The sequence below is a fragment of the Acomys minous genome, assembly GCF_964271855.1.
Source record: "Acomys minous genome assembly, chromosome: 11".
Classification (NCBI taxonomy): Eukaryota; Metazoa; Chordata; class Mammalia; order Rodentia; family Muridae; genus Acomys; species Acomys minous.
This window is the reverse complement of record NC_140492.1, coordinates 59228327-59250998: the sequence shown is the minus strand read 5'-3', so window position 1 is coordinate 59250998 and position 22672 is coordinate 59228327. Positions and strand designations below refer to the sequence as shown.

The following is a 22672-nucleotide window of genomic DNA, read 5'->3' as shown; positions in this document are numbered from 1 at the left end:
TACTTTTTAAAAAAGTATTTTTAAAGATTTATTTATTTTATTTATTGCATGTGAGCACTTTATCTGCAGAAGAGGGCATCAGCCTCATTATAGATGGTTGTGAGCCACTATGTGATTGCTGGGGATTGAACTCAGGACCTCTGGAAGAACAGGCGGTGCTCTTAACCTCTGAGCCATCTCCCCAGCCCATGTGTATATATTACTTATTCAGTCTCAGACCTGGATCCATGCCTCACTGCTGCCACCCCACAGGCCACCTGTTCTGATTCCCACAGCCCACGCACACACTGGGAAGCGCTCTGACTGAGTTCCACGCTAAAACATTAAATAGAAACACATAAGCCATTTCATTCACTACTCTGTTTGCTTTTGCCTGAGCTAGTGGCTCTCAATCTTGAGTGAGCATCAGACTTTCTGAAGGATTTGTGTTCTGTCTCACCCTGGGGATCTGACCCAAGACATCAAGGTTGGATTGGAGAGGGTCTGCGATTCAACATGCGTTCCCAAGTGCTGTGTTGACGCTGTAACGGGAGAGCCGTGGCGCTGGGCTTCTGACATTGCTGTTTTGATGCTGTAACGGGAGAGCCGTGGCGCTGGGCTTCCGACAGACTGACCATGTTTCAGCCCTCTAACATCAGAGCCAGGTCCCTGCCTGCTTCCTTCCTGCCTTTCATGCTTGATTTGAAAAAGCGAGATCAAGAGTGGGAGCTTAAGCCGAGCATGGTGGTGCACACCTTTAATCCCAACACTAGGGAGGCAGAGACAGGTGGATTGCTGTGAGTTCAAGGGCAGACTGGTCTACAAAGAGAATTCAGGGCAGCCAAGGGCTCTGTTACACAGAGAAACCCTGTTTCAAAAAAAAAAAAAGAGTGGGAGCTTTAAAAACTTATAGCTTGTCACTGGAGGGGGAAAGTGGACACCCAATAAGCAATTTGTTAGCTCAGAGCTGAGACACTGCAGTAGAAGAGCAAGGGGGTATCAGCTTGCTAGAGGGTCCAAGACTCTGTGCAAGGAGGGGTGCAGATCCATGTGTCTGTCTGTCTGTCTGTCTGTCTGTCTGTTTGTCCTCAGTCTCTCTTTCTCTCCCCCACCCCCACCCTCTCCATCCTCCCCAACCCCCCGTCAAGGGTTTCTCTGTGTAACAGATCCCTGGCTGTCCTGAATTCTCTTTGTAGAACAGGCTGGCCTCAAACTCACAGTGTCTGTCCTTTCTCAACAATCTCTTCTCGGCTCTACCCAGAGACAGACAGACACCTCACCGGCCACCCTTGGACATGTTTTAAAGGAACATGTCACACACACACACACACACCCCTCCCGTGGGAGAATGCCTGGCCACAGAGGACTTAGACTTGTCCATGTCACCCCCAGCGGCCCCCTGAGCACCGTTCTACATGAGTTCTGTTTCTGCCTCCTCTGCAGATTCTCACTGCTCTGTTGTCAAGTGGCCTGGCTCTGTTCGGGGCCTTGATTTGCTTTGTCACTTCTGGAGTAGCCTTGAAAGACGGTCCCTTCTGCATGTTCGATGCCTCGTTCTTCAATCAGACACAAGCATGGAAATTCGGCTATCCCTTCAAAGATCTGCCCAACAGGTCACTGCCACTCATAAACCCAGCCCTGTGACCCAGCCAGGGGACCCCTGCCTGTGTCTTCTTCTGGAGCTCTCACTGATTGATTCCTTCTCTTCTAACCGGCTTGTTCTTGGTGCTAGGAATTATCTGTATGACCGCACACTATGGACTGACGTCTGCCTGGAGCCCTCTAAGGCTGTGGTTTGGCACGTGGCCTTCTTCTCCACCATCCTGTGTATCAGCCTCCTCCAGCTTCTCCTGGTGGCGATCCACGTCATCAATAGCATCCTCGGCCTGTTCTGTAGCTTCTGGGAGAAGTGCTAGGTAACAGATGTTCTCTCGTGAATTGATGCTCTCATAGCAAGAATCCCTCTTAGGCCTTCTTATAGGATAATAGCACGGCCTTGCATGTAGGGGAAATGTCGCAATAAGCTGAAAGACAGGCTGTGTACTCTGAAGATGATATGGCAACAGAGCAATGAAGTCATTGCTCATGTACAAATGGTCTCATTTCAGCCTCTTGACAACCCATAAAAGTTGGCCACAGCGGGTGGATCGCTGTGAGTTCGAGGCCAGCCTGGTCTACAAAGTGAGTCCAGGACAGCCAAGGCTAACACAGAGAGACCCTGTCTCGAAAAACAAAACAAAACAAAACAAAACAAAAGTTTGCCACACAAAAAGTTTACCACACATTAAGGCAGAGCTGAGACTCCCAGATGATAATGGATTCTCTATTTTATTTTATTGTTTTTTGTTTGTTTTTTAATTTAATTTAATTTAATTTTTTTGTTTTGTTTTTTGAGACAGGGTTTCTCTGTGTAGCCTTGGCTGCCCAGGCCTCACTTTGTAGACCAGGCTGGTCTCCAAATCACAGCGATCTGCCTGCCTCTGCCTCCTGAGTGCAGGGAAGAAAGAACCTGTGACCTATAAAACACCTTGCAAGCATCCTTCATCAGAAAATAAAGAGAAACCCTTTGTTTACCTACAAGACCGAGGCTCCAGAGCGGAGGTATGGGGTCAGAGTAGCCTGACCTTCCCTAAGCCATTTCAAAAGAAAGATGGACCAAAGAGATGGCTTACTGGGTAAAGATGCTGGCTGCTGAGCCTAAAGACCTGGGGCGTACTCCCCAGAACCACGTGGTGGAAGCAAAGAACAGACTCTGGCAAGTTGTCCTCTGACCTCTATGAGCATGCGCCCGTGTGTGTGCGTGCGTGCGTGCGTGCGTGCGTGTGTGTGTGTGTGTGTGTGTGTGTGTGAACTCCTATCCCCATACACAAATAAATAAATTATTTAAATTTTGTTTTATTTGTGTCTATGGATGGTTTGTCTGTATCTATGTCTCTGTACCTGCATGTATCTACAGAGGCCTGAAGTGTTGGGGGCTGGTCTGATGTTGTGTATTCTGATGCTATTTGCTGGCCCCCAAAATCTAGCTGCTGCTCAGAGGAGCGCGTTCTCAAGGACTCCTGTCCTAGCTGTGTAAGCCTTGTAAGCCTTGCCTCTCTGACCAATAAAAGGCCTACACTTGGGCAGGGCGGCAGGGCGGCAGGGCGGCAGGGCGGCAGGGCGGCAGGGCGGCAGGGCGGCAGGGCGGCAGGGCGGCAGGGCGGCAGGGCGGCAGGGCGGCAGGGCGGCAGGGCGGCAGGGCGGCAGGGCGGCAGGGCGGCAGGGCGGCAGGGCGGCAGGGCGGCAGGGCGGCAGGCGTGGCGAAGGTTCTCGGGCTTTATGGAAAGAAGGATCTTGGGAAAGTGAGAGGTGCGGAGGAAAAACAAGGAGTAGAAGCGCCGCCGGATAGGAAAGTGCCAAGTGGGCCAGGGGGAGGGGGCTCTGAAGTTCCGCAAGGAAAGAAGCGGTCCAGATGAACATTAGCAAGTATTTTGGGATTACAGATGGGAAATAGCCCAGACAGAAATGATTGAAGCAGGCGGGCTAGGATGGGGGCTGGAAGGTAATGGGAGATAGTTTAGGGGTTAATATCCACCCAGCCCCAGGTAAAATGGGGCTATTCTAAAATACAACCGGTGTCTGTGTCTTTTATTGATTATGGGTTAGAAAACACCACTGTAATAAATTACAGGTTTTAATAATAAACATTATTAGATTTTTAAAAAATTTACTACAATACTGAAGAGTGTGTGAGATTCCTTGAAATTGTGAGCTGCCATCTGGATGCTGGAATTGAAACCTGGGTTCTCTGGTTTGTGCTCTTCATCACTAAGCCATCACTCCATCCCCCCCCCCCATTTGTTTAGAGGAGGAGGAGGAGGAGGAGGAGGAGGAGGAGGAGGAGGAGGAAGTGGGGAGAGACCCAGAACTCACTTGTTACATGAGAACAAAGAAAAGGCCACTTAAGAACCCAGCAAGGAGTCAACCCTCTGCACACCAGAGAGACAGGCCTCCATAGAAATTAAATCTGCAGCCGGGCGTGGTGGCACACTCCTTTAGTCCCAGTACTTGGGAGGCAGAGGCAGGAGGATCAGTGTAAATTCAAGGCCAGCCTGGTCTACAAAGGGAGTCCAGGAACAGCCAAGGCTACACAGAGAAACCCTGTCTCGAAAAACCAAAATAAAATAATAAAAAGAAAGAAATTAAACCAGCTGTGACTTTGCTCTTCAGTTTCTAGTTCACTGAAGTGTGAGAAAATATGGACATGGCAGTTCATGCTTTAATACCTGTACGCAGGAGCCTGTGGCAGGAGAATCATGAAATTCAAGGCCAGTCTTGGCTGCATAGAGAGGCCTCAGCAGCACCAACAACCACGGGCTTCTATTGATTAATCCACCCAGACCGAGGATGCGTGTTGAAGTGGCCCTGGCAGACTAATTTACCGGCTCCTTCTAAGTCCCATACAGTGGAGCTCAGCAGGCAGTGTGTTCTGAGCACCCATTGCATGCCTGCGCTGCTGCCCGTGCCTGCGCTGCTGCGGTGCCTGCGCTGCTGCCGGTGCCTGCGCTGCTGCCCGTGCCTGCCCTGCTGCCTGGCTGGTGTTTTTTTTTTTTTAAGCTTAAAAAAAAAAAAAAAAGATTTATTTATTTTGTATATAGCATTCTGCCTGCACACCAGAAGAGGGCACCAGATCTCCTTCCAGATGGCTGTGAGCCACCATGTGGTTGCTGGGAATTGAACTCAGGACCTTTGGAAGAGCAGCCAGTGCTTATAACTTCTGAGCCATCTCTCCAGCCCAGGGACAGAGTTTCATGTAGCCTTTTGGAATTTCCTTTGAACCTTAGGGGTGAGGTCGGGGTGGGGATGATCTGGTAGAATTGACAGAGAGGGAAAGCATGACAAGAATATATTGTATAAAAAAAAAAAAGCCGGGTGATGGTGGTGGTGGCGCACGCCTTTAATCCCAGCACTTGGGAGGCAGAGGCACGTGGATCTCTGTGAGTTCGAGGCCAGCCTGTTCTACAAAGTGAGTCCAGGACATCCAGGGCTACAAAGAGAGACCTTGTCTCAAAAAACAAAAATAAATAAATAAATAAATAAATTTAAAAAAAGAAATTAAAAAAACAAAACAAAACAAACTTGTGCCAGGCCTGGTGGCACACACCTTTAATCCCAGCACTTGGAAGGCTGGACTACAGAGTGAATTCCAAGACAGCCAAGACTATGTAGAGAAACCCTGTCTAGGAGAAAAAAAAAACACAAAACAACAAAATTATATATAAATTCTACTTGTCTCCTACTTTTAAGTCACAAGTTGTTAAAAACCACAAGGGCCAGTGTGCAGAGATGTGACTCAGTGGAGTCCTAGCCCACCACCCATGAAACTTGTAACAGTGGTCAGTAATCCCACCCAAACCTGGGGAGGTGGAGGCAGGAATTCCCGGACACCAGTCTGAGTACATGCACCCAGTCTCAAAAACCAGAATCGAAACAAAAGGAAGTTAGGCTGGGTTTGGTTCTTCCTCTTACTTAGGGCTAGTAGGTGGTCAGTTGCCTGACTTCTAGACTTGTCTATTTGATGCTAAATCCCGCTTCCCAGGCCTGCAGCCAGTGAGCAGGCGCAGCGTGGGGGCGTGGCTACCAACACATCACGTGAACGACCCGTTGCCCGGGCAACGTTTTCTAGGATCTTGGTGTTGCTGCAACGGGCTGGGCCTAGCTCTGGAGATCTGCTGGACCGGGACGCGGGGATATGGCCGTGTCCACCCGTGGTCAGTCCTTATCGGAGGCCTTGTCAGAGGCCGACAAGAACTCAGGCGAGCCCGAGAACACCTATATCCTGAGGCCCATTTTCCAGCAAAGGCGCGTAGCGGCCGGGGCATGGCGGGCTACGTCGGGAGTGGGGGCCCTGGAGCGGGAGCGTGGCTAAGGGGACGCGGAGAAGGGCGGGCTGGTGCTGGCTTTGGCCATCCGAGGGGGCGACTTCTCCCTTGCAGAGAACTCTGCACGTCTTCCCCGAGCCCTAGACCGTGCGCGGTAGGAGTGGCTGACCTCTCGGAAGCTTTGAGGTTGCACTTGCGGGACGGGAAACAGAGGCTAGAAACAAGTAGCTTGCAAGGGTTACCATGAACACACTGTGCCAGGATATGCTTGCTTCTGACACCTGACTTGACTCAATACAAAACCCTTCCTATAAAGTGTCGACTTCGACTCCAATTTAAGTCTGTAGGGTCCATCAGTAACTTCATCTTAGAAAAGAAAAGCGGTGCGTGTGTGTGCGTGCTCGCGCGCTACTGTGCACTTGTGATCAGAGGACAACTTTTGAGAATTTGTTCTGTTTTTCCACTATATGAGTCCTGGAGATTGAACTCTGGGTATCAGGCTGCAAAGGCCGTTACCAGCTAAGCCATCTCACTGGGCCCAAGAGAGGATTTTTTTTTAAAGGCGGGCGTGCGTGCGGGGAGGGGGCGGGGGGCGGCGGTGTTGGGGGTGGAGTAGGTTCGTGGAAGGCTGTAGAGATAGCACATGTGCTTACTCTGAAATCGTGAAGACGCGAGTTCAATTCCTACACCCATATAAAAAGCCATTGCACATTATAATCTCACTGATGGAAATTTGACCCCAGTAATGGAGAAACAGAGACCCTGGGAGCCCCTGGCAAGTCCCAGTGGAAGACCCTATCTCAAAAAGCAAGATGGAGGGTTGGAGGTGGCTCAGTGGTTAAGGGCACTGGCTACTTCTCCAGAGGATTGGGGTTCCGTTCCCCCACATGGCAGCTTTCAACCGTCTGTAACTATGGTTCTAGAGGATCAGATGCTGTTTTCTGGCCTCTACAGTCACTGCATGTTGTGCTTAGTCATGCATGCTAACAAAACATCGATGAACATAAAATAAACATAATTTTTTTTAAAGGGGGAGAGGAGCTTTGGCTATCTGTAGTAGCAACTTCATGCAGTAGTTTCCCCGTGGATATAGAGAAATGTATGTTCAGTTACCTCAAGAAATGTTCTAAATGTATAGAATGGCTTTGAGTTGTATTTCTCTTATAAACAGTGCAGGGTGAGGATGCAGTGGTTCATGTGTGACTTGTTTGGAGAGAGGCTTAGCGTCTTATGAAAGATCGGAAGAGTAAGCAGGGGCCGGAGAGGGATTCAAACCATTTGCTGCTCCTGTGGAGGACCCAGGTTTGGCTCCCAAAGCCCACACAGCAGCTCACAATTGTTTGTTAACTCCAAGGGCAACAGGAGTTACATGTGGTGCACATACATACACAGGCAAACACATAAAAATAAGTAAAATTATAAAAAAAGAAAGAAAGAGCTTAGGCAAACCAGTGAGATGGCTCAGCTGGAAAAGGCACTTGTTTTCAAACCTGATGACCCGAGTTCAGTCCGGGAGAGCTAGGTAGTGAAAGGAAAGAATCAGCACAGATGCTCTGACACAAAATAACTGTTAGAAAAGGGTGGTGGAGGTGGGTGGGTGGGTGGGGGGGCGGGTGCAGCAGCTATAGAGATGGCTCAGAGGTTTAGAGCAGTGTCTGTTCTTCAAAAGGTCCTGAGTTCATTTCCCAGCAACCACATGGGGCTCACAACCATCTTTAATGAGATCTGGTGCCCTCTTCTGGTGTGGAGGCACACATGCATACATATACATACTGTATTTGTAATAAACCTTTAAAAAGAAAAACGCCCTCCTAATCACACGAATATATGTGTACAGAGGGCTGCAGAGAAGGCACAGCCATTAAGAGCATTTGCTGTGTGCCTTCCCACCCCCATGGTGGCTGATAGCCATCCTGTATCTGTAGTTCCAAGTTTTACCTGCACAAGATAAAGAGAGAGAGAGAGAGAGAGAGAGAGAGAGAGAGAGAGAGAGACACACACACACACACACACACACACACACACAGGGACACAAGCCAGTATAGGCTGTAATACAGCCTGGGAGTAACGGGACACGGTAGCTTGGTCGGACCGACTGAGCGTTAGATGGTTTTGAAGGTAGAACAGATAGGATTTACTCACCGACAAAACTGATCTCAAGGCTTTTGGCTTGAGCACTGGATGAATGGAGTAACATCAGCTGACTGAGAGGACTTTATGAAGACCTGACCTAGGCGAGGTGAGACTATTGGGAACTAATGTGGAGTGTCTAACTTTGTGTGTGGCACAGCTGATGGTGCCCGGAGCCCCAACCCACAGCAAACGCTTCACGAGCTGAGCTCCGTAGTCTAGGATGTTCATTTTGAGTTGCCTGTTAGACATCTGGTGGAACGTGTGTTGGGCTGAAGTTCAGGGAGTCCAGGCCATAGATGTGGATGTGGGACATGAGTCATTTGCTTGTTTATATTATCTTTATAATGAAAATGTAAGAAACAGCAAAACGAAATGAAAACGAAAACCTTAAGGCTGAAGTGTGAAGGCAGCTGGCTGTGAGCTGACATTAGCTATCTCAAATTGTTTGACTTAGGTTTAGACCTTCGGTGGTTAAAAACTGCATTCACGCCGTGCTCAAGGAGGAACTGGCAGGTGCTGAGTACTCTCCAGATGAAATGCCTCATCTCACAAAACGCCTGTCAGAAATCATTAAAGATAAACTAAAAGGTAACACGGGCTAAAAATGTGTTCCCTCAACCACCCAGTTCTACCTGTTTGTTCTTGCCCCAATTCTGTTGTTGTTTGGTTGGTTTGAGACAAGGTTTCTCTGTGTAGCCTTAGCTGTAGGCTAGGCTGGCCTAGGACTTAAAGATCCTCCTGTCTCTGCCTCCTGAATGCTGGGATTAGAGGTGTGCACCACCCTGCCCCGTCTTTAAACCCAGGGCGTGAACTATGCATTTTATCAAAGACAAAATTTTCTTCAGTGTCTAGAATTCTATAATTATCTGGTGACTTTTACTCAGGTGGGACTTTGCAGATGGTGGGAAAGAGTAAATATTTATACTAAAGGATCACAGGGACTCATTGTCCAAGAAGCCCAAGTATTCAGAAAGGCCTTCCTTTCCGCGTGACTGTCGCTTGTTTTTCCCACCAACCCCGATTGTTTAGTTCAGCACCTCCCAGGCTGTCCCAGGCCCAGCATTGCTGAGTCCTTCACTGCTTTTCTTATTCAGCCCTCCACTCTTGCCAACTCAACATCTGCACAGTACATCTTATGTTTGTCTCTTGCTATCGAAAACATTTTTTGTTTGTTTGTTTTTGAGACAGAGTCTGATTGTGTAGTTCTGCTGGCCTGGAACTTGCTATGTAGACCAGACTGGCCTAGAATTCATAGGGATCCATCTGCCTTTGCCTCCTAAGTGATGAGATTAAAGGTGTGAGCTACCATGCCCTACACCCAAAACACTATTTTTAATGTTGTAGCACAAGAGTTATTTACTTTTATCTGTGCCACCACCTTTCTGTAGTTTTAGGGATGGAGCTCAAGGCCTCCTGCATGCTAGGCAAGTATTCTACCACAAAGTCATGTCACAAATCTAGCCTTGCCCGCCTTTTTATTTGGTAAAATGCCATGATTTTTATTCCAACAAGGCCACTCTGTGAAAGTGGAGGATTTGTTCTCAAAACAGTGTTCCATTTCCATCTAATGCACGAGAATGACAGACATGTCATTAGTATCATAAGACTCACGTGATAAGTATAAAGCTACATTTCTACTGTAGTCTACACTCAGTGGAAAACAAGAGGCATTATTAGCAATAGTGGTTTAAGGTCATAGTAGTAAACACTGGGGTGCCAGGATAAATTGACACAGTTAATGATTTATTTATTTATTTTTCTGAGACAGGGTTTCTCTATGTTATCTTGGGTATCCTGGAACTTGCTCTGTCCACCAGGCTGGCCTTGAACTCACAGCAATCCTTCCCTCTGCCTCCCAAGTACTGGCATTAAAGGTATGTGCCACCACCACCCAGGGACATTTCTTTTAAGGGATTAAATTCACTACAGAAAAGTGCTTTAGGCACATTTTATATCTGTGCTAAGCCAGCTGAAGAGAGCAAGTGCTTCAGTGCCTCGCAGTCCAGTGCACCTGTAGTTACCACTGAGAAAGAAATCCACCAGTGGCCAGAAGGCAACACTTTGAAAGCATGCGAAGAGCTAACCCTTCGCAGAGTTCTTTGTTGTTTGTGTGAGACGGAGTTTCTCTGTGCAGCTGTGGGTGTCCTGGATTTACTCTGTAGACCAGGCTGGCCTTGAATTTACAGAGATCCACTTGTCTCTGCCTCCCCAAGTGCTGGGATTAGAGGTATACCTGGGTAGTCCAACAATTTTTTTCAAAGTGCTTATTATTATGTATACAGTGCTCTGCCTGCATGTATACCTGCAGGCCAGAAGAGGGCACCAGATCTCATTATAGACGGTTGTGAGCCACCATATGGTTGCTGGGAATTGAACTCAGGACCTCTGGAAGAGCAGGCATGCTCTTAACCTCTGAGCCATCTCTCCAGCCTTTTTTGTTGTTTGAGACAGGGTTTCTCTGTGTAGCCTTGGCTGTCCTGGACTCCTTTGTAGACCAGGCTAGCCTCGAACTCACATCTGCTTCCTGAGTGATGGGTAGTCCAACAATTCTTAATATTGGCAAGCTGTTATTTGCCACTCATGTTTACTATCTATACATTTATTTTTTCTTTATTTTTCCCCTAAGATAGCTCTGAGCCTTATCCAGACTAGAGAAGTGTAAGGGAAGCCTAGGCTGTAAGGTTACACAGGGTAACCTCGTGTTTCCCTCCAGGTTCCAGACCCCTGCCTCACCAGTGTGCTCCCAAGTACCTGCGTACTGAGAGCAGGCTCTGTTCCGGAAGGACTGTGCTCACTAGGTGATTTTACTACATATTTGATATAGATAACTTTCTTTTCTTTTTCTTTTCCAGATTTGGGATATGACCGGTATAAAATGGTGGTGCAAGTAGTGATTGGAGAGCAGAGGGGTGAAGGAGTATTGTGAGTAGCTCCCCTTGTCTCTGTGTTTCTGGGAGTTACCGTGATTCAGGAAGTGTGTATCTTTGCAAGAATGAGAAGGACGCTTTAACAGGCGCAGCTGTGAACTGAAGAGGCTCTGGCAACTGAATAGTAAGGCTAACAGTCTGGGTGGTTCCAAGGTTGAAGTCTTTAGAGTCATCTCTTATTGAGTCACAACACTCTTGTTGCTTGCTCTATGCTTGGATGCCAACACTGCTTAGCAGCCCATCACCAGGGCCTGACTCTGGCCTCCTGACAGCCTGTGGTATTTGGTTTGCTGTGCTGTGGGGTAGGGATGGGGACTTAGGGCCCTACACATAGGAGGAGGTAAGTGACCACCACCTCACTACATCTTAGCCCCCCCAAATCTAGAGGTGTCTTCAGAATGACACTATGGATGCTGCAGTGTTTTGTACCTGAAACTTACACTCATTTGGGTTGGCGTTGTTGGATGTTGTCAGGCCAAGCTCCAGAAAGTACTAGGAGGCTGAGGAAGTGGCATGGCAGATATAGGCACCTTGACACCAAGCCTTGTAGGCTCAATTTTCTTAACATTTATATTTCAACTTTATTTTTTTAAAGATTTTTTTATTTGTTATTATGTATAAAGTGCCTGCGTGTATACCTGTAGGCCAGAAGAGGGCATCAGATCACATTATAGATGATTGTGAGCCACCATGTGGTTGCTGGGAATTGAACTCAGGACCTCTGGAAGAGTAGTCAGTGCTTTTAACCTCTGAGCCATCTCTCCAACCCCCAACAATTTTATTTTATTACAAACTTATTAACCAAGAGCACCTCACTTATAACATGACTAACTTAAACAACAGGAAAAGGAGATCAAAGAATATAATAATGAAACCATAAGGATATCAGTTCTGAGGAACAATCCTCCTGGCATAATCAGCAGGATTTCTTCTGCTAGAACCCAGAGCAACCGGAACCTGGAGCCCCGAAGCCTTCCCTTGAGCGGTTCTCTTTAGGAGTGTCTCGAAGTGGAGCGATGAACAGCCAAAACTATCCCAAGTCTCCAAAAGCCCCGCCTCCTATTTTTGGCTCACATTTATATCTCCTCTCAGAATTTGTTCAAGGATGTTTTTCAGCTGGTTAACAACCATTCTCCCCTACACAGTGTTTCAACTTCTAAGGGGATAAACATCACCTGCTCTCTCTCTTTTTCTCATCTCCCACTTGTGATCTAAACAAAAAACATGTTTCTCTCTCCTTCAAAGCCTGACAACCCAAGCTTCATCTTTGCACTCAACATAGAAGAGAAGCAACTCTCGGTCTCCATTCTATGCCGTGTCACACAAGTTCCTTCCCTCCATCCTTTCCGGACTCTGTAGCACCCTGTGGTTGTCAGGAGTACCCCTGGAGTACTGCAGTGGGCAGAGCCCTGGGCTCTCACCTCTAACTGCAAGCAGACACCTATGATTTCCGTCCTTCCTGGGTGTCCAGCGCACTTTGGAAAGGTTTGGAAGCATGGCCCTGCCAGAATGTAGGAAATGACCGTGCTTGTGGCAGGCGAGTGGTCAGATGTAGACTGCTGACCCTTCTTCATTGCTATTTCAGCATGGCTGCTCGATGCTTCTGGGATGCGGACACTGACAACTACACTCACGATGTTTTCATGAACGTAAGTTCTTGGGAAACTCCTTTCTCTTGCACATCAGATTGCTGCCAAAATGTGAGGATGCTCTAGTATTTTTGAGACACATCTCAGATTTCTGGATAAAGTGCTTTTAGAAGGGTGGGGGGCTTGAAACAGGGTTTCTCTGCGTAACTGTGGCTGTCCTGGAATTGTAGACCACACTGGACTTGAACTCAGGGATATGTCTATCTCTGTCTCCATAGTGCTGAGATTAAAGTCGTGCACCACCACCGCCCAGCATCAGTGGTTTTACTTGAAATGTTACTATTTTATTTGTGAAAAAACTACAAGAAGAATTCATAGACATCTCTACTTAAAGCAGGAAATGATGAAGTAGCTTCTAATAACATAGTTGTTTTTCGTTTTTTTGTTTTTCAAGACAGGGTCTCTCTGTGTGCTCTTAACCTCTGAGCCATTTCTCCAGCCCAAGAAATATTTTTTTTAAAAAGAACAATCAGTTGGCATTGGTATTGCATGCCTTTAATCCCAAATTCAGAAAGCAGAGGCAGTTAGATTGCTGTGACTTCAAGGCCAGCCTGGTCTACAATCTAGTTTCAGGATAGCCTGGGATACATAGATGTACTCCATCTCAAAACAAAACAAAAACCCAAACCCAAAATTCAATTAGTAATGTATTCTGCTAAGGCATATAGGCAGATTCCTTTCCATAATATGAAGTACAAATGTGTTTTATAATACAGAATATGAAGGTAGCTCATCTATTCTTTCTGTCCCCTATCACTTTTGGTGGTGTATGCCAATGTTCCCAGCACTCAGGTAGTACAGGCTGTAGGGTAAGAAGTTCAAAGTCTTCATTGGCTAGCCTGGGCTATATGAGAACCCTGTCTCAAAACAACAAAATAAAAATTAAATAAACACACCTACACACAAGACACCAAACCTAAACACAAGGTTTCATTTAAACATTGGTGTGTTATTGGCAAATGTGTTCCACATAGTTACTTTGATACTTGCTTCTAGAAATCACCTCGCACTAGCGTCCTCCCAGGCTGTCGTTAGGAGTCACAGTCAGTAGAGTGGAAAAGAACTTGGAGTAAACTAGGAAGGGAGCTCTATTTCCAGCTCAGTCACTTTGATCGACTTTGAGGAAATCACTTTATTATTCTGAGATTCTATCATGAATATTAGAAAGTAGGTTTTCCAAAGGCTGGGTTGGGCTTCCCAATACTGAGGGAACGTGTTTAAAGGCATAGATGCCAGGGCTGCTTGCAAGTAAGTTCTAATTAGTAAGTCCAGGTTTGGACCAGGGACTCTCAGTCTGTAGAAAGCATGCCACATGCTCCTGCTCGTTGTCAGAGTTTACAAAAGCACCAGTCTGAGCGTGGACGTGGCACTGGGGAAGTGGAGGCAGAAGGATTGAGCTCCTTGAATACTTGAGACCCTATCTCAAGTCACCCCAAAACAACCCCTGTAAAACCTCACAAAACCAAAGTGTCACTCTGTGAATGAATGGACATTAAACAAACAAACAAACAAACAACAACAAAAACCAGGCTGAATTGGGCGTGGTGGCGCACACCTTCAATCCCACCACTTGCGCGAGTTCAAGGCCAGTCTGGTCTACAAATCGAGTCCAGTACAGCCAGGGCTGTTACATAGAGAAACCCTGTCTGGAAAAACCAAAAACCAACCCAACCCAACCCAAAAAACCCAGGTCTCCCACTACAGATAGGTTATTGTTAGAACAGCGATACCCAGCCAAGCAACAGCAGTGCCGCCCACCAAAGGGTTTGCCTCTGGCTGCCGGCCTGGAGGAAGTTGGTATGACAACCACTGATTGCTAAGGCAGGCAGCAGTCCTGTAACAAGTTCCTAAAGGTATTTTACCAAGTTTAATTGCGCTCTACAAAGTATTAGTGATTTGTAAGCTAATAGGTGAACAAATAAAGCTGGCGAAGCAAGGGGATCTCCAGTGGAAGGTCTGCCGTGGCAGAGAGTGATTCAAAACTAGCGGAGCAATTTGGTGAGGTCATGTTGCAAAGTAAAAGCTGGAGGAGTTGGCTTATCATGTATGAAGCTGTCTCCCCCAGCCAGAGTCCAGGGTAATGTGCTGCTGCTGTCAGGGATAAGAACCTCAAAGCATTTAATAATTATTTGTGTTAAATAAGGAAACATAGAATTATTTTATGAATATGCATTAAAGCTTACTCATTCATTCACATATTTAAACAATAATTCTTTATCCATCTTTTCTTTTTGCCTCATTGTCTATACTTTAAAAATACTAAATATAGCCGGGTGGTGGTGGCTTTAATCCCAGCACTTGGGAGGCAGAGGCAGGTGGATCGCTGTGAGTTTGAGGCCAACCTGGTCTACAAAACGAGCCCAGGACAGTCAAGGCTACACAGAGAAACCCTGTCTCAAAAAAACCAAAATAAAAAAATATTTATAAATATATTTAAGTGTGAGTGTGTGTGTGTGTGAGTGTGTGTGTGTGTGTGTGAATGCAGGTGCCAGTAGAGGTCAGAAGAAAGTGACAGATCCCCAATGGCCACCTGATGTGGGTGCTGGAACACTCAAGTCCTCTGCAAGAGCAGGAAGTGCTCTTCACCACTAAGCCATCTCTTCAGCCCTGGTTTTTTTTTTGTTTTGTTTTGTTTTGTTTTTTTTTTTTGGTTGTTTTTTTGGTTTTGGTTTTGTTTTCAAGACAGGGTTTCTCTGTGTAGCTTTGGCTGTCCTGGAACTTGCTCTGTAGACCATGCTCACCTAGAATTCAGATCCTGCCTCTGTATATGGAAAACTGGCATGCACCACACCTGGAGAGATATAACACACACACACACACACACACACACACACAAAATTAACTTCTTTTTTTTTTTTTTTTTTTTGGTTTTTTGAGACAGGGTTTCTCTGCGTATCCCTGGCTGTCCTGGACTCACTTTGTAGACCAGGCTGGCCTTGAACTCACAGTGATCCGCCTGCCTCTGCCTCCCGAGTGCTAGGATTAAAGGCGTGCGCCACCACGCCCGGCTAACACACACAAAATTAAAGAGGCTGACCTCCCACTCTCTATTCTCCTTAACTTCAAAGATTAGATTAGTAAATGTTAAGTCTACATAACAGGTTTTATTGGCATTTCCACACTGCTTTGATTGTCCTCTCCCAACTCCCCTCCTACCCTAATGGCACCTTTAGCTAGCAGTATTGTAGGTGTCCTTGGGAAAACAAACTCTAGAGCTGCTCCTTGGGAACCTGGAAAGCTTCTGTTTCCTGAGGAAGAAATCTTCATAATTGAAAACTGACAATAGGCAGGGTGTGGAGGGTCACACCTGTAACCCTGCACTTGGGAGGCTGAGGCAGGAAGATCACTCTGAGTTTGAATCTGGTATAATGTCAATTTCAATTGCCTGTCTTGACCCACTTTCTCATTAGCAATGACATCATGGATCTCTGTGGTTTTTATTTTTATTTTTTAGGACAGCTTATTCTGTGTTGTAGCAGCATTTGGTGGTTTCTATTACTGAATCTTTGGAAAGAATGAGAGTGACTTTGAAGAATCCTCAACTTTTTTACATTGTTAAATACCCTGACCAAATAAAAATAAGTTGGCACTTTGTTACCTAAGATCTGTTATTTTAGGCTTTATATGTTTAATGGTTTGATTTTAATAATTCATTTTAATATTTCAGACAACTAGATATTTGGGTGCATTTTGTTCATTGTTCTTTATACGATGTAAAAGAAAACACATATAAAATGTATTGTTTTTTCACCTCTGATGTCATTTCTTCTTGCTTTTTTGTTTTTTGTTGAGATAGGGTCTCTCTGTGTAGCACTGGCTATCCTGGACTCACTCTGTAGACCAGGCTGGCCTCAAACTCACAGAGTTCTGCCTGCCTGTCCCTCCTGAGTGTTGGGATCACGGGCGTGCACCACCATGCCTGGTTCTTGTTGCCTCTTATTATTGTTCACCTAGTGCCTAGCCTGTGGGTTTATACGGTACATCCCTTTTGTTTAGTGTCAGGGTCTGAGAAGTTTCAAGTGCATACGAGTAGATTTCAGCCTGGCTTTAAATCCCAGCATCCTGGAGGCAGAGGCAGGCGGTTCTAGGACAGCCAGGGCTACACAGAGGAACCCTGTCTGGTAAAAACAAAAAAGAGAAAGAGAGAAAGAGAAAGAAAAGAAAGATTCAGCTATTTCTCTGTTGGCTATAATCTAAACTACTATCCTTGTGATGCCCATCTTCCCCAGAGAGGCCCTTGGGGTCTCCTCCAAGTAGGCAGCCTTTCTCTCCCCCGCCCCCGCCCCTCCCCCCCACCAAGACAGGGTTTCTCTGTATAGCCTTGGCTGTCCTGGACTCGCTTTGTCGACCAGGCTGGCCTCGAACTCACAGAGATCCACCTGCCTCTGCCTCCCAAGTGCTGGGATTAAAGGTGTGAGCCACCATGCCCAGCTTAGGCAGCCCTTTTTTGGGCCATTTTATCTGCCATGCCCAAATACCTACTTGAACAAGTAAAGGGTCTGTCAGATTTTAATACTTTTTTTTCCCTCAGCAGACTTACAAGTTTACTCATCCTCTTTCCTCTCAATTATCTTTAAGTAAAAAATGCAAACAAAATACATTCAAGTTTCCTCCCATCTTCTGTAACGTATGTACCCACTTGCCTTACATCTACAAAATCCCACAGGGTGTGGCTAATGCCTACATTGTGGAGGCGGAGGCAGAAGGGCCACTGCAAGTTCAAGGCCAGCGTAAGACACAGTAACTTCCAGGCTAGTCTAGGCAACAGCCTAAGACCTTGTCTAATTGTTTGTAATCCCCAAACAAAAGCTACCACCACCACCCCGCCTCGCAAAAGGGCTGGAGAGTTCCTCGGTCAAGAATTAAAAGGGCATTTACTGTTCTATTAAAAGGCTGGAGTTCAGGGTCCAGCATACGAAAAGGGGCTCACAAGGGCTGTTAACCCCAGCTCCAAGATACCTGCTACCCTGTTTATGGCTTCCGTGGACACACACAAAAATCTTAAAAGAGGAAAAGAAACGTCTATAAAACAAAATCCCTACAAAAGTTCGTCGTAGGAAGTTCGTTCTCGAGACTGCACATTTGTGCTTTTTTGCCCTCGCCTCTACTCTTGCTCAGTCAATTCTTGGGGTTCATTTTCTGGTGAGTCAACCTAGGTCAAAATTACCGGAAGAAAAGTGAGCTCAGACCCGATTGTTCGCTGGACGTAGCTAGCGGGCTTGGATTCTTCGGTGAGGTGGGGAGTCGGGGCCACCCTTGTGACCAGTGCAAGGGTTGGCGGGCGCAAGGGACGCCGGGAGACCACAGGCCGAGCGAGCGCCGCGGCCCGCAGGAGGCGCCACACATCCGGAATTCCGGGGCCGCTGACCCACGCCTCCAGCGCTTCTGTTCCGTCACTCACCGGCCCGGCCCTGCTGGAAGCGGAACTACTATGTCAGGTTGTGGTTTTTCAGGGATGCAGTGGTGGAATTGACAAGAGGGCGGGAGGTAGGCGGGACTTCCGGTCCGCAGTCCGGTCAGATGTTTCCCGGGCGTCTCCCCGCAACCTATTTGACTTCGCTAGTCGGTGACGCGGCGCGGGGAAGGAATCGGACCGGACCGGAGGCCGGGGGAGTTGCGGTAAGGAACCCCGGGGGAGCGTGTGCTTGCGGGTTGGGACCGTGAGGGGGCTGTGAGTGAAGAGTGAGTCAGTGACAGCCAGGGAAGTGTGAAGCAGGAGCTACTGTGACCGAGGTCCAGTGACAGCCAGGAGGACTGTGACCCAGGAGTGGCCGCTTGTGAGGGGTCTGCGACCCCGGAGCAGTAAATGCGAGGGGCTCTGGCCTCGGAGAGCACGAGGCAGAGGCTGCGACGGGACCATGACCGAGTAAGTATGCAGCAGTGACTACGAGGGGCGACTGACTGCTCCATGGCTAGTGACTGAGGGCACTGACCCGACGAAGAATGAAGTGACGGCCACGAGGGCGAGCTCACCAACGAGCAGTGACTTTGGGGGCTGATTTGGAGAAGAACGTAAGGTCAGGAATTGGGGCTGGTGCTCTGAAGTTGTGTTTGTGTACAAAGTGTGAGTGAGTGCTAGGGCAGAAGTCTTAAGTAGAAACCGCACTGGTGTGTGAGACTTAGCAGACAAGAGTTTGAATTTTATGGGCAAACTTCCGTGGATCAGAAACTTTTTAAAATGTTTATTTATTCGTTTATTGGCTTTTTTCGAGACAGGGTTTCTCTGTGTAAGTTTGGCTGTCCTGGACTCTGTAGACCAGGCTGCCCTTGAACTCACAGAGATCGGCCTGCCTCTGCCTCTGCCTCTGCCTCTGCCTCTGCCTCTGCCTCTGCCTCTGCCTCTGCCTCTGCCTCTGCGTCCCGGAGTGCTGGGATTACAAGGGTGCACCCTCTTGGATCAGAAACTTAATTAACCACCGAGTTACAGTTGCTTCATTAGTAAATCGGAAGTTCAGATTCGAGTTACTGTCTTCCAACTCCTGAGTCCCAGTTGACTGTGGGCTGAGAAGGCAGTTTAGTGGATGGCAACCGAATAGAAAGGCAACTGGAGTAGAATAGAAGTTTCCACCATGTTCACATAGCAAGGATTTATGTTTGCAATGATGATGTAAAGTTAGTTTCATACATCTTACAATGTACGCAGGAAAATGTAAAGTTTGGAAACTGGATGGGCTGACACACAGTTAGAATCCTGACACCCCAACCCCCAACTCCCCATCGCTCCTGCACCAGAAGACTGAGGCAGAGGTGTTTTGAGTTGGAATTCAGCCTGGTGGGCTCAAGGTGTTTTGATTTTGTTTTTCATTTGTGTGTTTTGACTTTTCTTTCTCTTATCTCCTCTCCTCTCTCCTCCCCTTCCCTCTCCTCCCCTTCCCTCTCCTCCCCTCTCCTCCCTGTCTCTTCTCTTCTCTTCTCTCTCTTCCTACCCTCTGTTGCTCCCTCCTCCTCCCCTTTCTCCCTTCCTCCTTCCCTTCCTCCCTCCTTCCTTCTTTCTCTCTCTTTCTTTTTCCAAGACAGGATTTCTGTGTAGCTCTGGCAGTCCTGGAACTCACTCTAGACCAGGCTGGCCCCAAACTCCTAGAGGTCCCTCTGACTGAAGCTAAAGATGTGCACTACCATGTCCAGGTTTTTGCTGTTGCTGCTTTTTTCATTTGGGGAGCAGTGGATTGGATTATTTCTGAATTTTTCTTCCTGTAATGATTCTGTGATTAAGGAACTGCAGGAGCCGGGCATGGTGGCGCACGCCTTTAATCCCAGCACTCTGGAGGCAGAGGCAAATGGATCGTTGTGAGTTCGAGGCCAGCTGGGTCTACAAAGCGAGTCCAGGACAGCCAAGGCTACACAGAGAAACCCTGTCTCAAAACCTCCCCATCCCCCCTCCATTACCCTCACCCCCCAAAAAAAAGGAACTGCAGGGAAGTAAGTATGAAGATGAGTTAGGACAGGGACCTGTGCTCCAAAAGAGTGGCTTAACTGGGGAAGGCTTTTTGATCGTAATTGAGGTGACTAGTTATGGTTGAGGACTAAAGCTCAGGATCTTTGCTGGGCGAGCCTAAAGCTGTATTGAAACAGGGATGGAGATAGTCACAGAGGCAAAGAGGATACAGGAGCTTGTTATAGGAAAAGCTGCTAGGAATAGTCACTGAGGAAGGAGAAACTTTGAAGATAGGGAAAACACAGAAAACAGTCTGCTAAGAGTAAAATAGAGGCAGGGAGCATATTCTGTTCAATTGTGATCTTTAGAGATTCTAAAAGTAAATAGAATTGCTACTAAAAACATCTAGGCCAGGTATGGTACCAAATGCTTTTAATTTCAGCACTTGGGAGGTACAGACATGGAGATTTCTGTGAGTTCAAGGGCAGCCTGGTCTACATATTGAGTACCAGGACAGCCAGGACTGCATAGAGATACTAGGACCGGGCATGGCAGCACATGCCTATAATTCCAACACCTGTGGGCTCATAGCAGTAAGACCTCCCCGCTCCAGGGTTTCTATGTGTGTAGGCCTGGCTGTCCTGTAATCACTCTGTAGACCAGGCTAGCCTCCAACTCACAGAGATCCACCTGCCTCTGCCTCCCAAGTGCTGGGATTAAAGGTGTGCGCCACCACTGCTCGGCTTAAGACCTGGTTTTAAAGAAAAATTAAGAATAGCATCTAGCCAGGGAGCCAGGGAGCTGGCTGGGTCATTAAAGGAGCTTTAGCCTAGTGCAAGCCTGCCTACCTGGATTAAAGGAGCTTTAGCCTAGTGCAAGCCTGCCTACCTGGATTAAAGGAGCTTTAGCCTAGTGCAAGCCTGCCTACCTGGATTAAAGGAGCTTTAGCCTAGTGCAAGCCTGCCTACCTGGATTAAAGGAGCTTTACCCTAGTGCAAGCCTGCCTACCTGGATTTAACCCAAACACAGTGGAAGGAGAGACGCTGCTGTACCCTGAACATGTAACATGTCGTGCATACACCTCCACCCCCCAACATGCACATACACAGGGAGTGTTAACAATAGATGAAAAATATTAAAAATATTTGGTCTCGTACAGTGGTAATAGATGATGACTGGCACGGGGGAGAAAGGGGCTGAAGGATGATTGTGGGAGTGTCACTGTCATCAGAGTCTGGCATGGACCGGCTTTGATGATCTTCTCTCTCACTTGATGGTTAATGCACGGTAGGCTAAGCCTGGCACCTAATTCAATTAAAGTTGTAGCTTCTGGTTTTATCTTCCGCTCATTCTCTTTCCTGAGGGCTATGGGTAATGCAGTTCAAACTATTCACAGTGAGTGTGGTCTCCCTAAACTATTTTGAGATAAGATTTCTTTTTTTCCTGACTGGCCTAGAACTCACTATGTAGCACAGGCTGGCATTAAATTCTTGGCCGTCGGAGATGTGACGGCCCATGTCTTTAGTCTCAGCACTTGGTAGGCAGAGGTAGTTGGACCTCTGAGTTCAAGGCCAGCCTGGTCTACATTATCAAGTTCCGTGCCAGCCACTACAAAGTGAGGCCCCAGAACAAACAACCATCTATACGTACATATGTACATATAGCGATCTCCTGCCTTAGCTTCCTGAATGAAGGAATCACAGGAGTATGTTGTTATGCCCATCTGTACTTCCTCCTCTCTTAGAGCCCTTTGTAGAAGATTGTCCTGATTGTGCCACACAGTGCTTAAAAAAAACAACAACAACAACAACAACAAACATCCAGCCAGGCATGGCAGCACACACCTTTAGTCCCAGCACTTGAGAGGCAGGGACAGGAGGATCACTGTGTGTTTGGTCCAGGACAGCCAGGAGTGAGAGCCAGTCCCAAACCAAATCAAAACAATCTAACAGGAATTTGAAAGCCAGCTGTGGTTGGGTATCATCCTATCACTTAGGAAGGAGGATGATGAGGCAGGAGGTTAGCCTGGGCTACAATTTAACTTAATCACACACACATTGAATCTGGGTACCTACTTAATAGCTGTCCTTTCTCACTATATACTTTACAATAGGTAAAGAGAGTCGGGAAGGCTCTTAAGTAAGTGGGTGATAGCTTGAGGTTTGAGGAAATAGTCTATGCTTGACTGATTATACCTTTTTATAGAAGAGATTGGCTGTAGCTGAACTGTTTATAGAGGAGGAGACATGGGCTTGGGGACAGCTTCGCTCCTCTTGAGAAATGATTGCCTTTTTGGGGGGGGGGGGGAGGCGGTTGTTGTTTGGTTTTTTGAGACAGGGTTTCTCTTATGTAGCCCTGGTTGTCCCGGACTTGCTTTGTAGACCAGGCTGGCCTTGAACTCACAGAGATCTGCCAGCCTCTGCCTCCCGAAAGCTGGGATTAAAGGCGATTTTTGCTTCTTATTTGTCTTTTTTTTTTTTTAAACCGAGGCAGATTTGCAAATGTCCTTGGAAACAAGCCAGCAAAATGGCTTGCTGTGATGGTGCAGGGCTGTATGTAGAGGCAGGAGGATCAGAAGTTCAAGATCATCCTTGGCAGCATGGAGTTTGGGGCCAGCCTCAGTGAAAACCAAGATGACTTGATTGAGGGAGAGTGAGCTCCCCACCCCAGTTTCTGATTTCTCCTGTGTAAACATGAAAGCCTTCCTTTTTCTTGGGGACCTCCTCTTAAGGAGAGTGGTCTCATTAG

At 47.2% G+C, this 22672-nt stretch overlaps 3 protein-coding genes across 10 annotated transcripts in view; all 3 read left to right on the top strand.

The window, feature by feature from the left end:
- The window catches only part of TM4SF19 (transmembrane 4 L six family member 19), a 190227-nt gene that overhangs the window by 10117 nt on the left and 157438 nt on the right, over window positions 1-22672 (top strand). For 2 of the 4 annotated variants that reach the window (XM_084802189.1, XM_084802186.1), the window contains 3 exons: window positions 1423-1592; window positions 1712-1895; window positions 2379-2877. In XM_084802189.1, coding sequence (XP_084658315.1) covers window positions 1423-1592; window positions 1712-1895 — 354 coding nt within the window. In that variant the 3' untranslated portion in view covers window positions 2379-2877. Of the gene's footprint in view, window positions 1-1422; window positions 1593-1711; window positions 1896-2374; window positions 2878-22672 lie in introns of those variants that run through there. The other 2 variants (XM_084802187.1, XM_084802188.1) reach the window with 2 other exon arrangements.
- Window positions 5687-16146, top strand: DYNLT2B (dynein light chain Tctex-type 2B; the record flags this gene model as incomplete). Of its 2 annotated transcripts, XM_084802190.1 has the most annotated exons (5): window positions 5687-5820; window positions 8428-8561; window positions 10826-10895; window positions 12486-12549; window positions 16004-16146. In XM_084802190.1, the coding sequence occupies exons 1-5, from the start codon at window positions 5711-5713 to the stop codon at window positions 16049-16051; spliced, it is 426 nt and encodes a 141-aa protein (XP_084658316.1). In that variant the 5' UTR covers window positions 5687-5710. The 2 variants fall into 2 exon arrangements, with proteins under 2 accessions (XP_084658316.1, XP_084658317.1); XM_084802191.1 differs by lacking the exons at window positions 10826-10895; window positions 16004-16146 and having other exon boundaries at window positions 12486-12547.
- PCYT1A (phosphate cytidylyltransferase 1A, choline) overlaps window positions 17870-22672 on the top strand; it is a 41074-nt gene continuing 36271 nt past the window's right edge. The window contains exon 1 of one of the 4 annotated variants that reach the window (XM_084802182.1): window positions 17870-17987. The gene's annotated coding sequence lies outside the window, so the exon portion shown is untranslated. Of the gene's footprint in view, window positions 17988-18011; window positions 18169-18223; window positions 18416-22672 lie in introns of those variants that run through there. The other 3 variants (XM_084802179.1, XM_084802180.1, XM_084802181.1) reach the window with 3 other exon arrangements.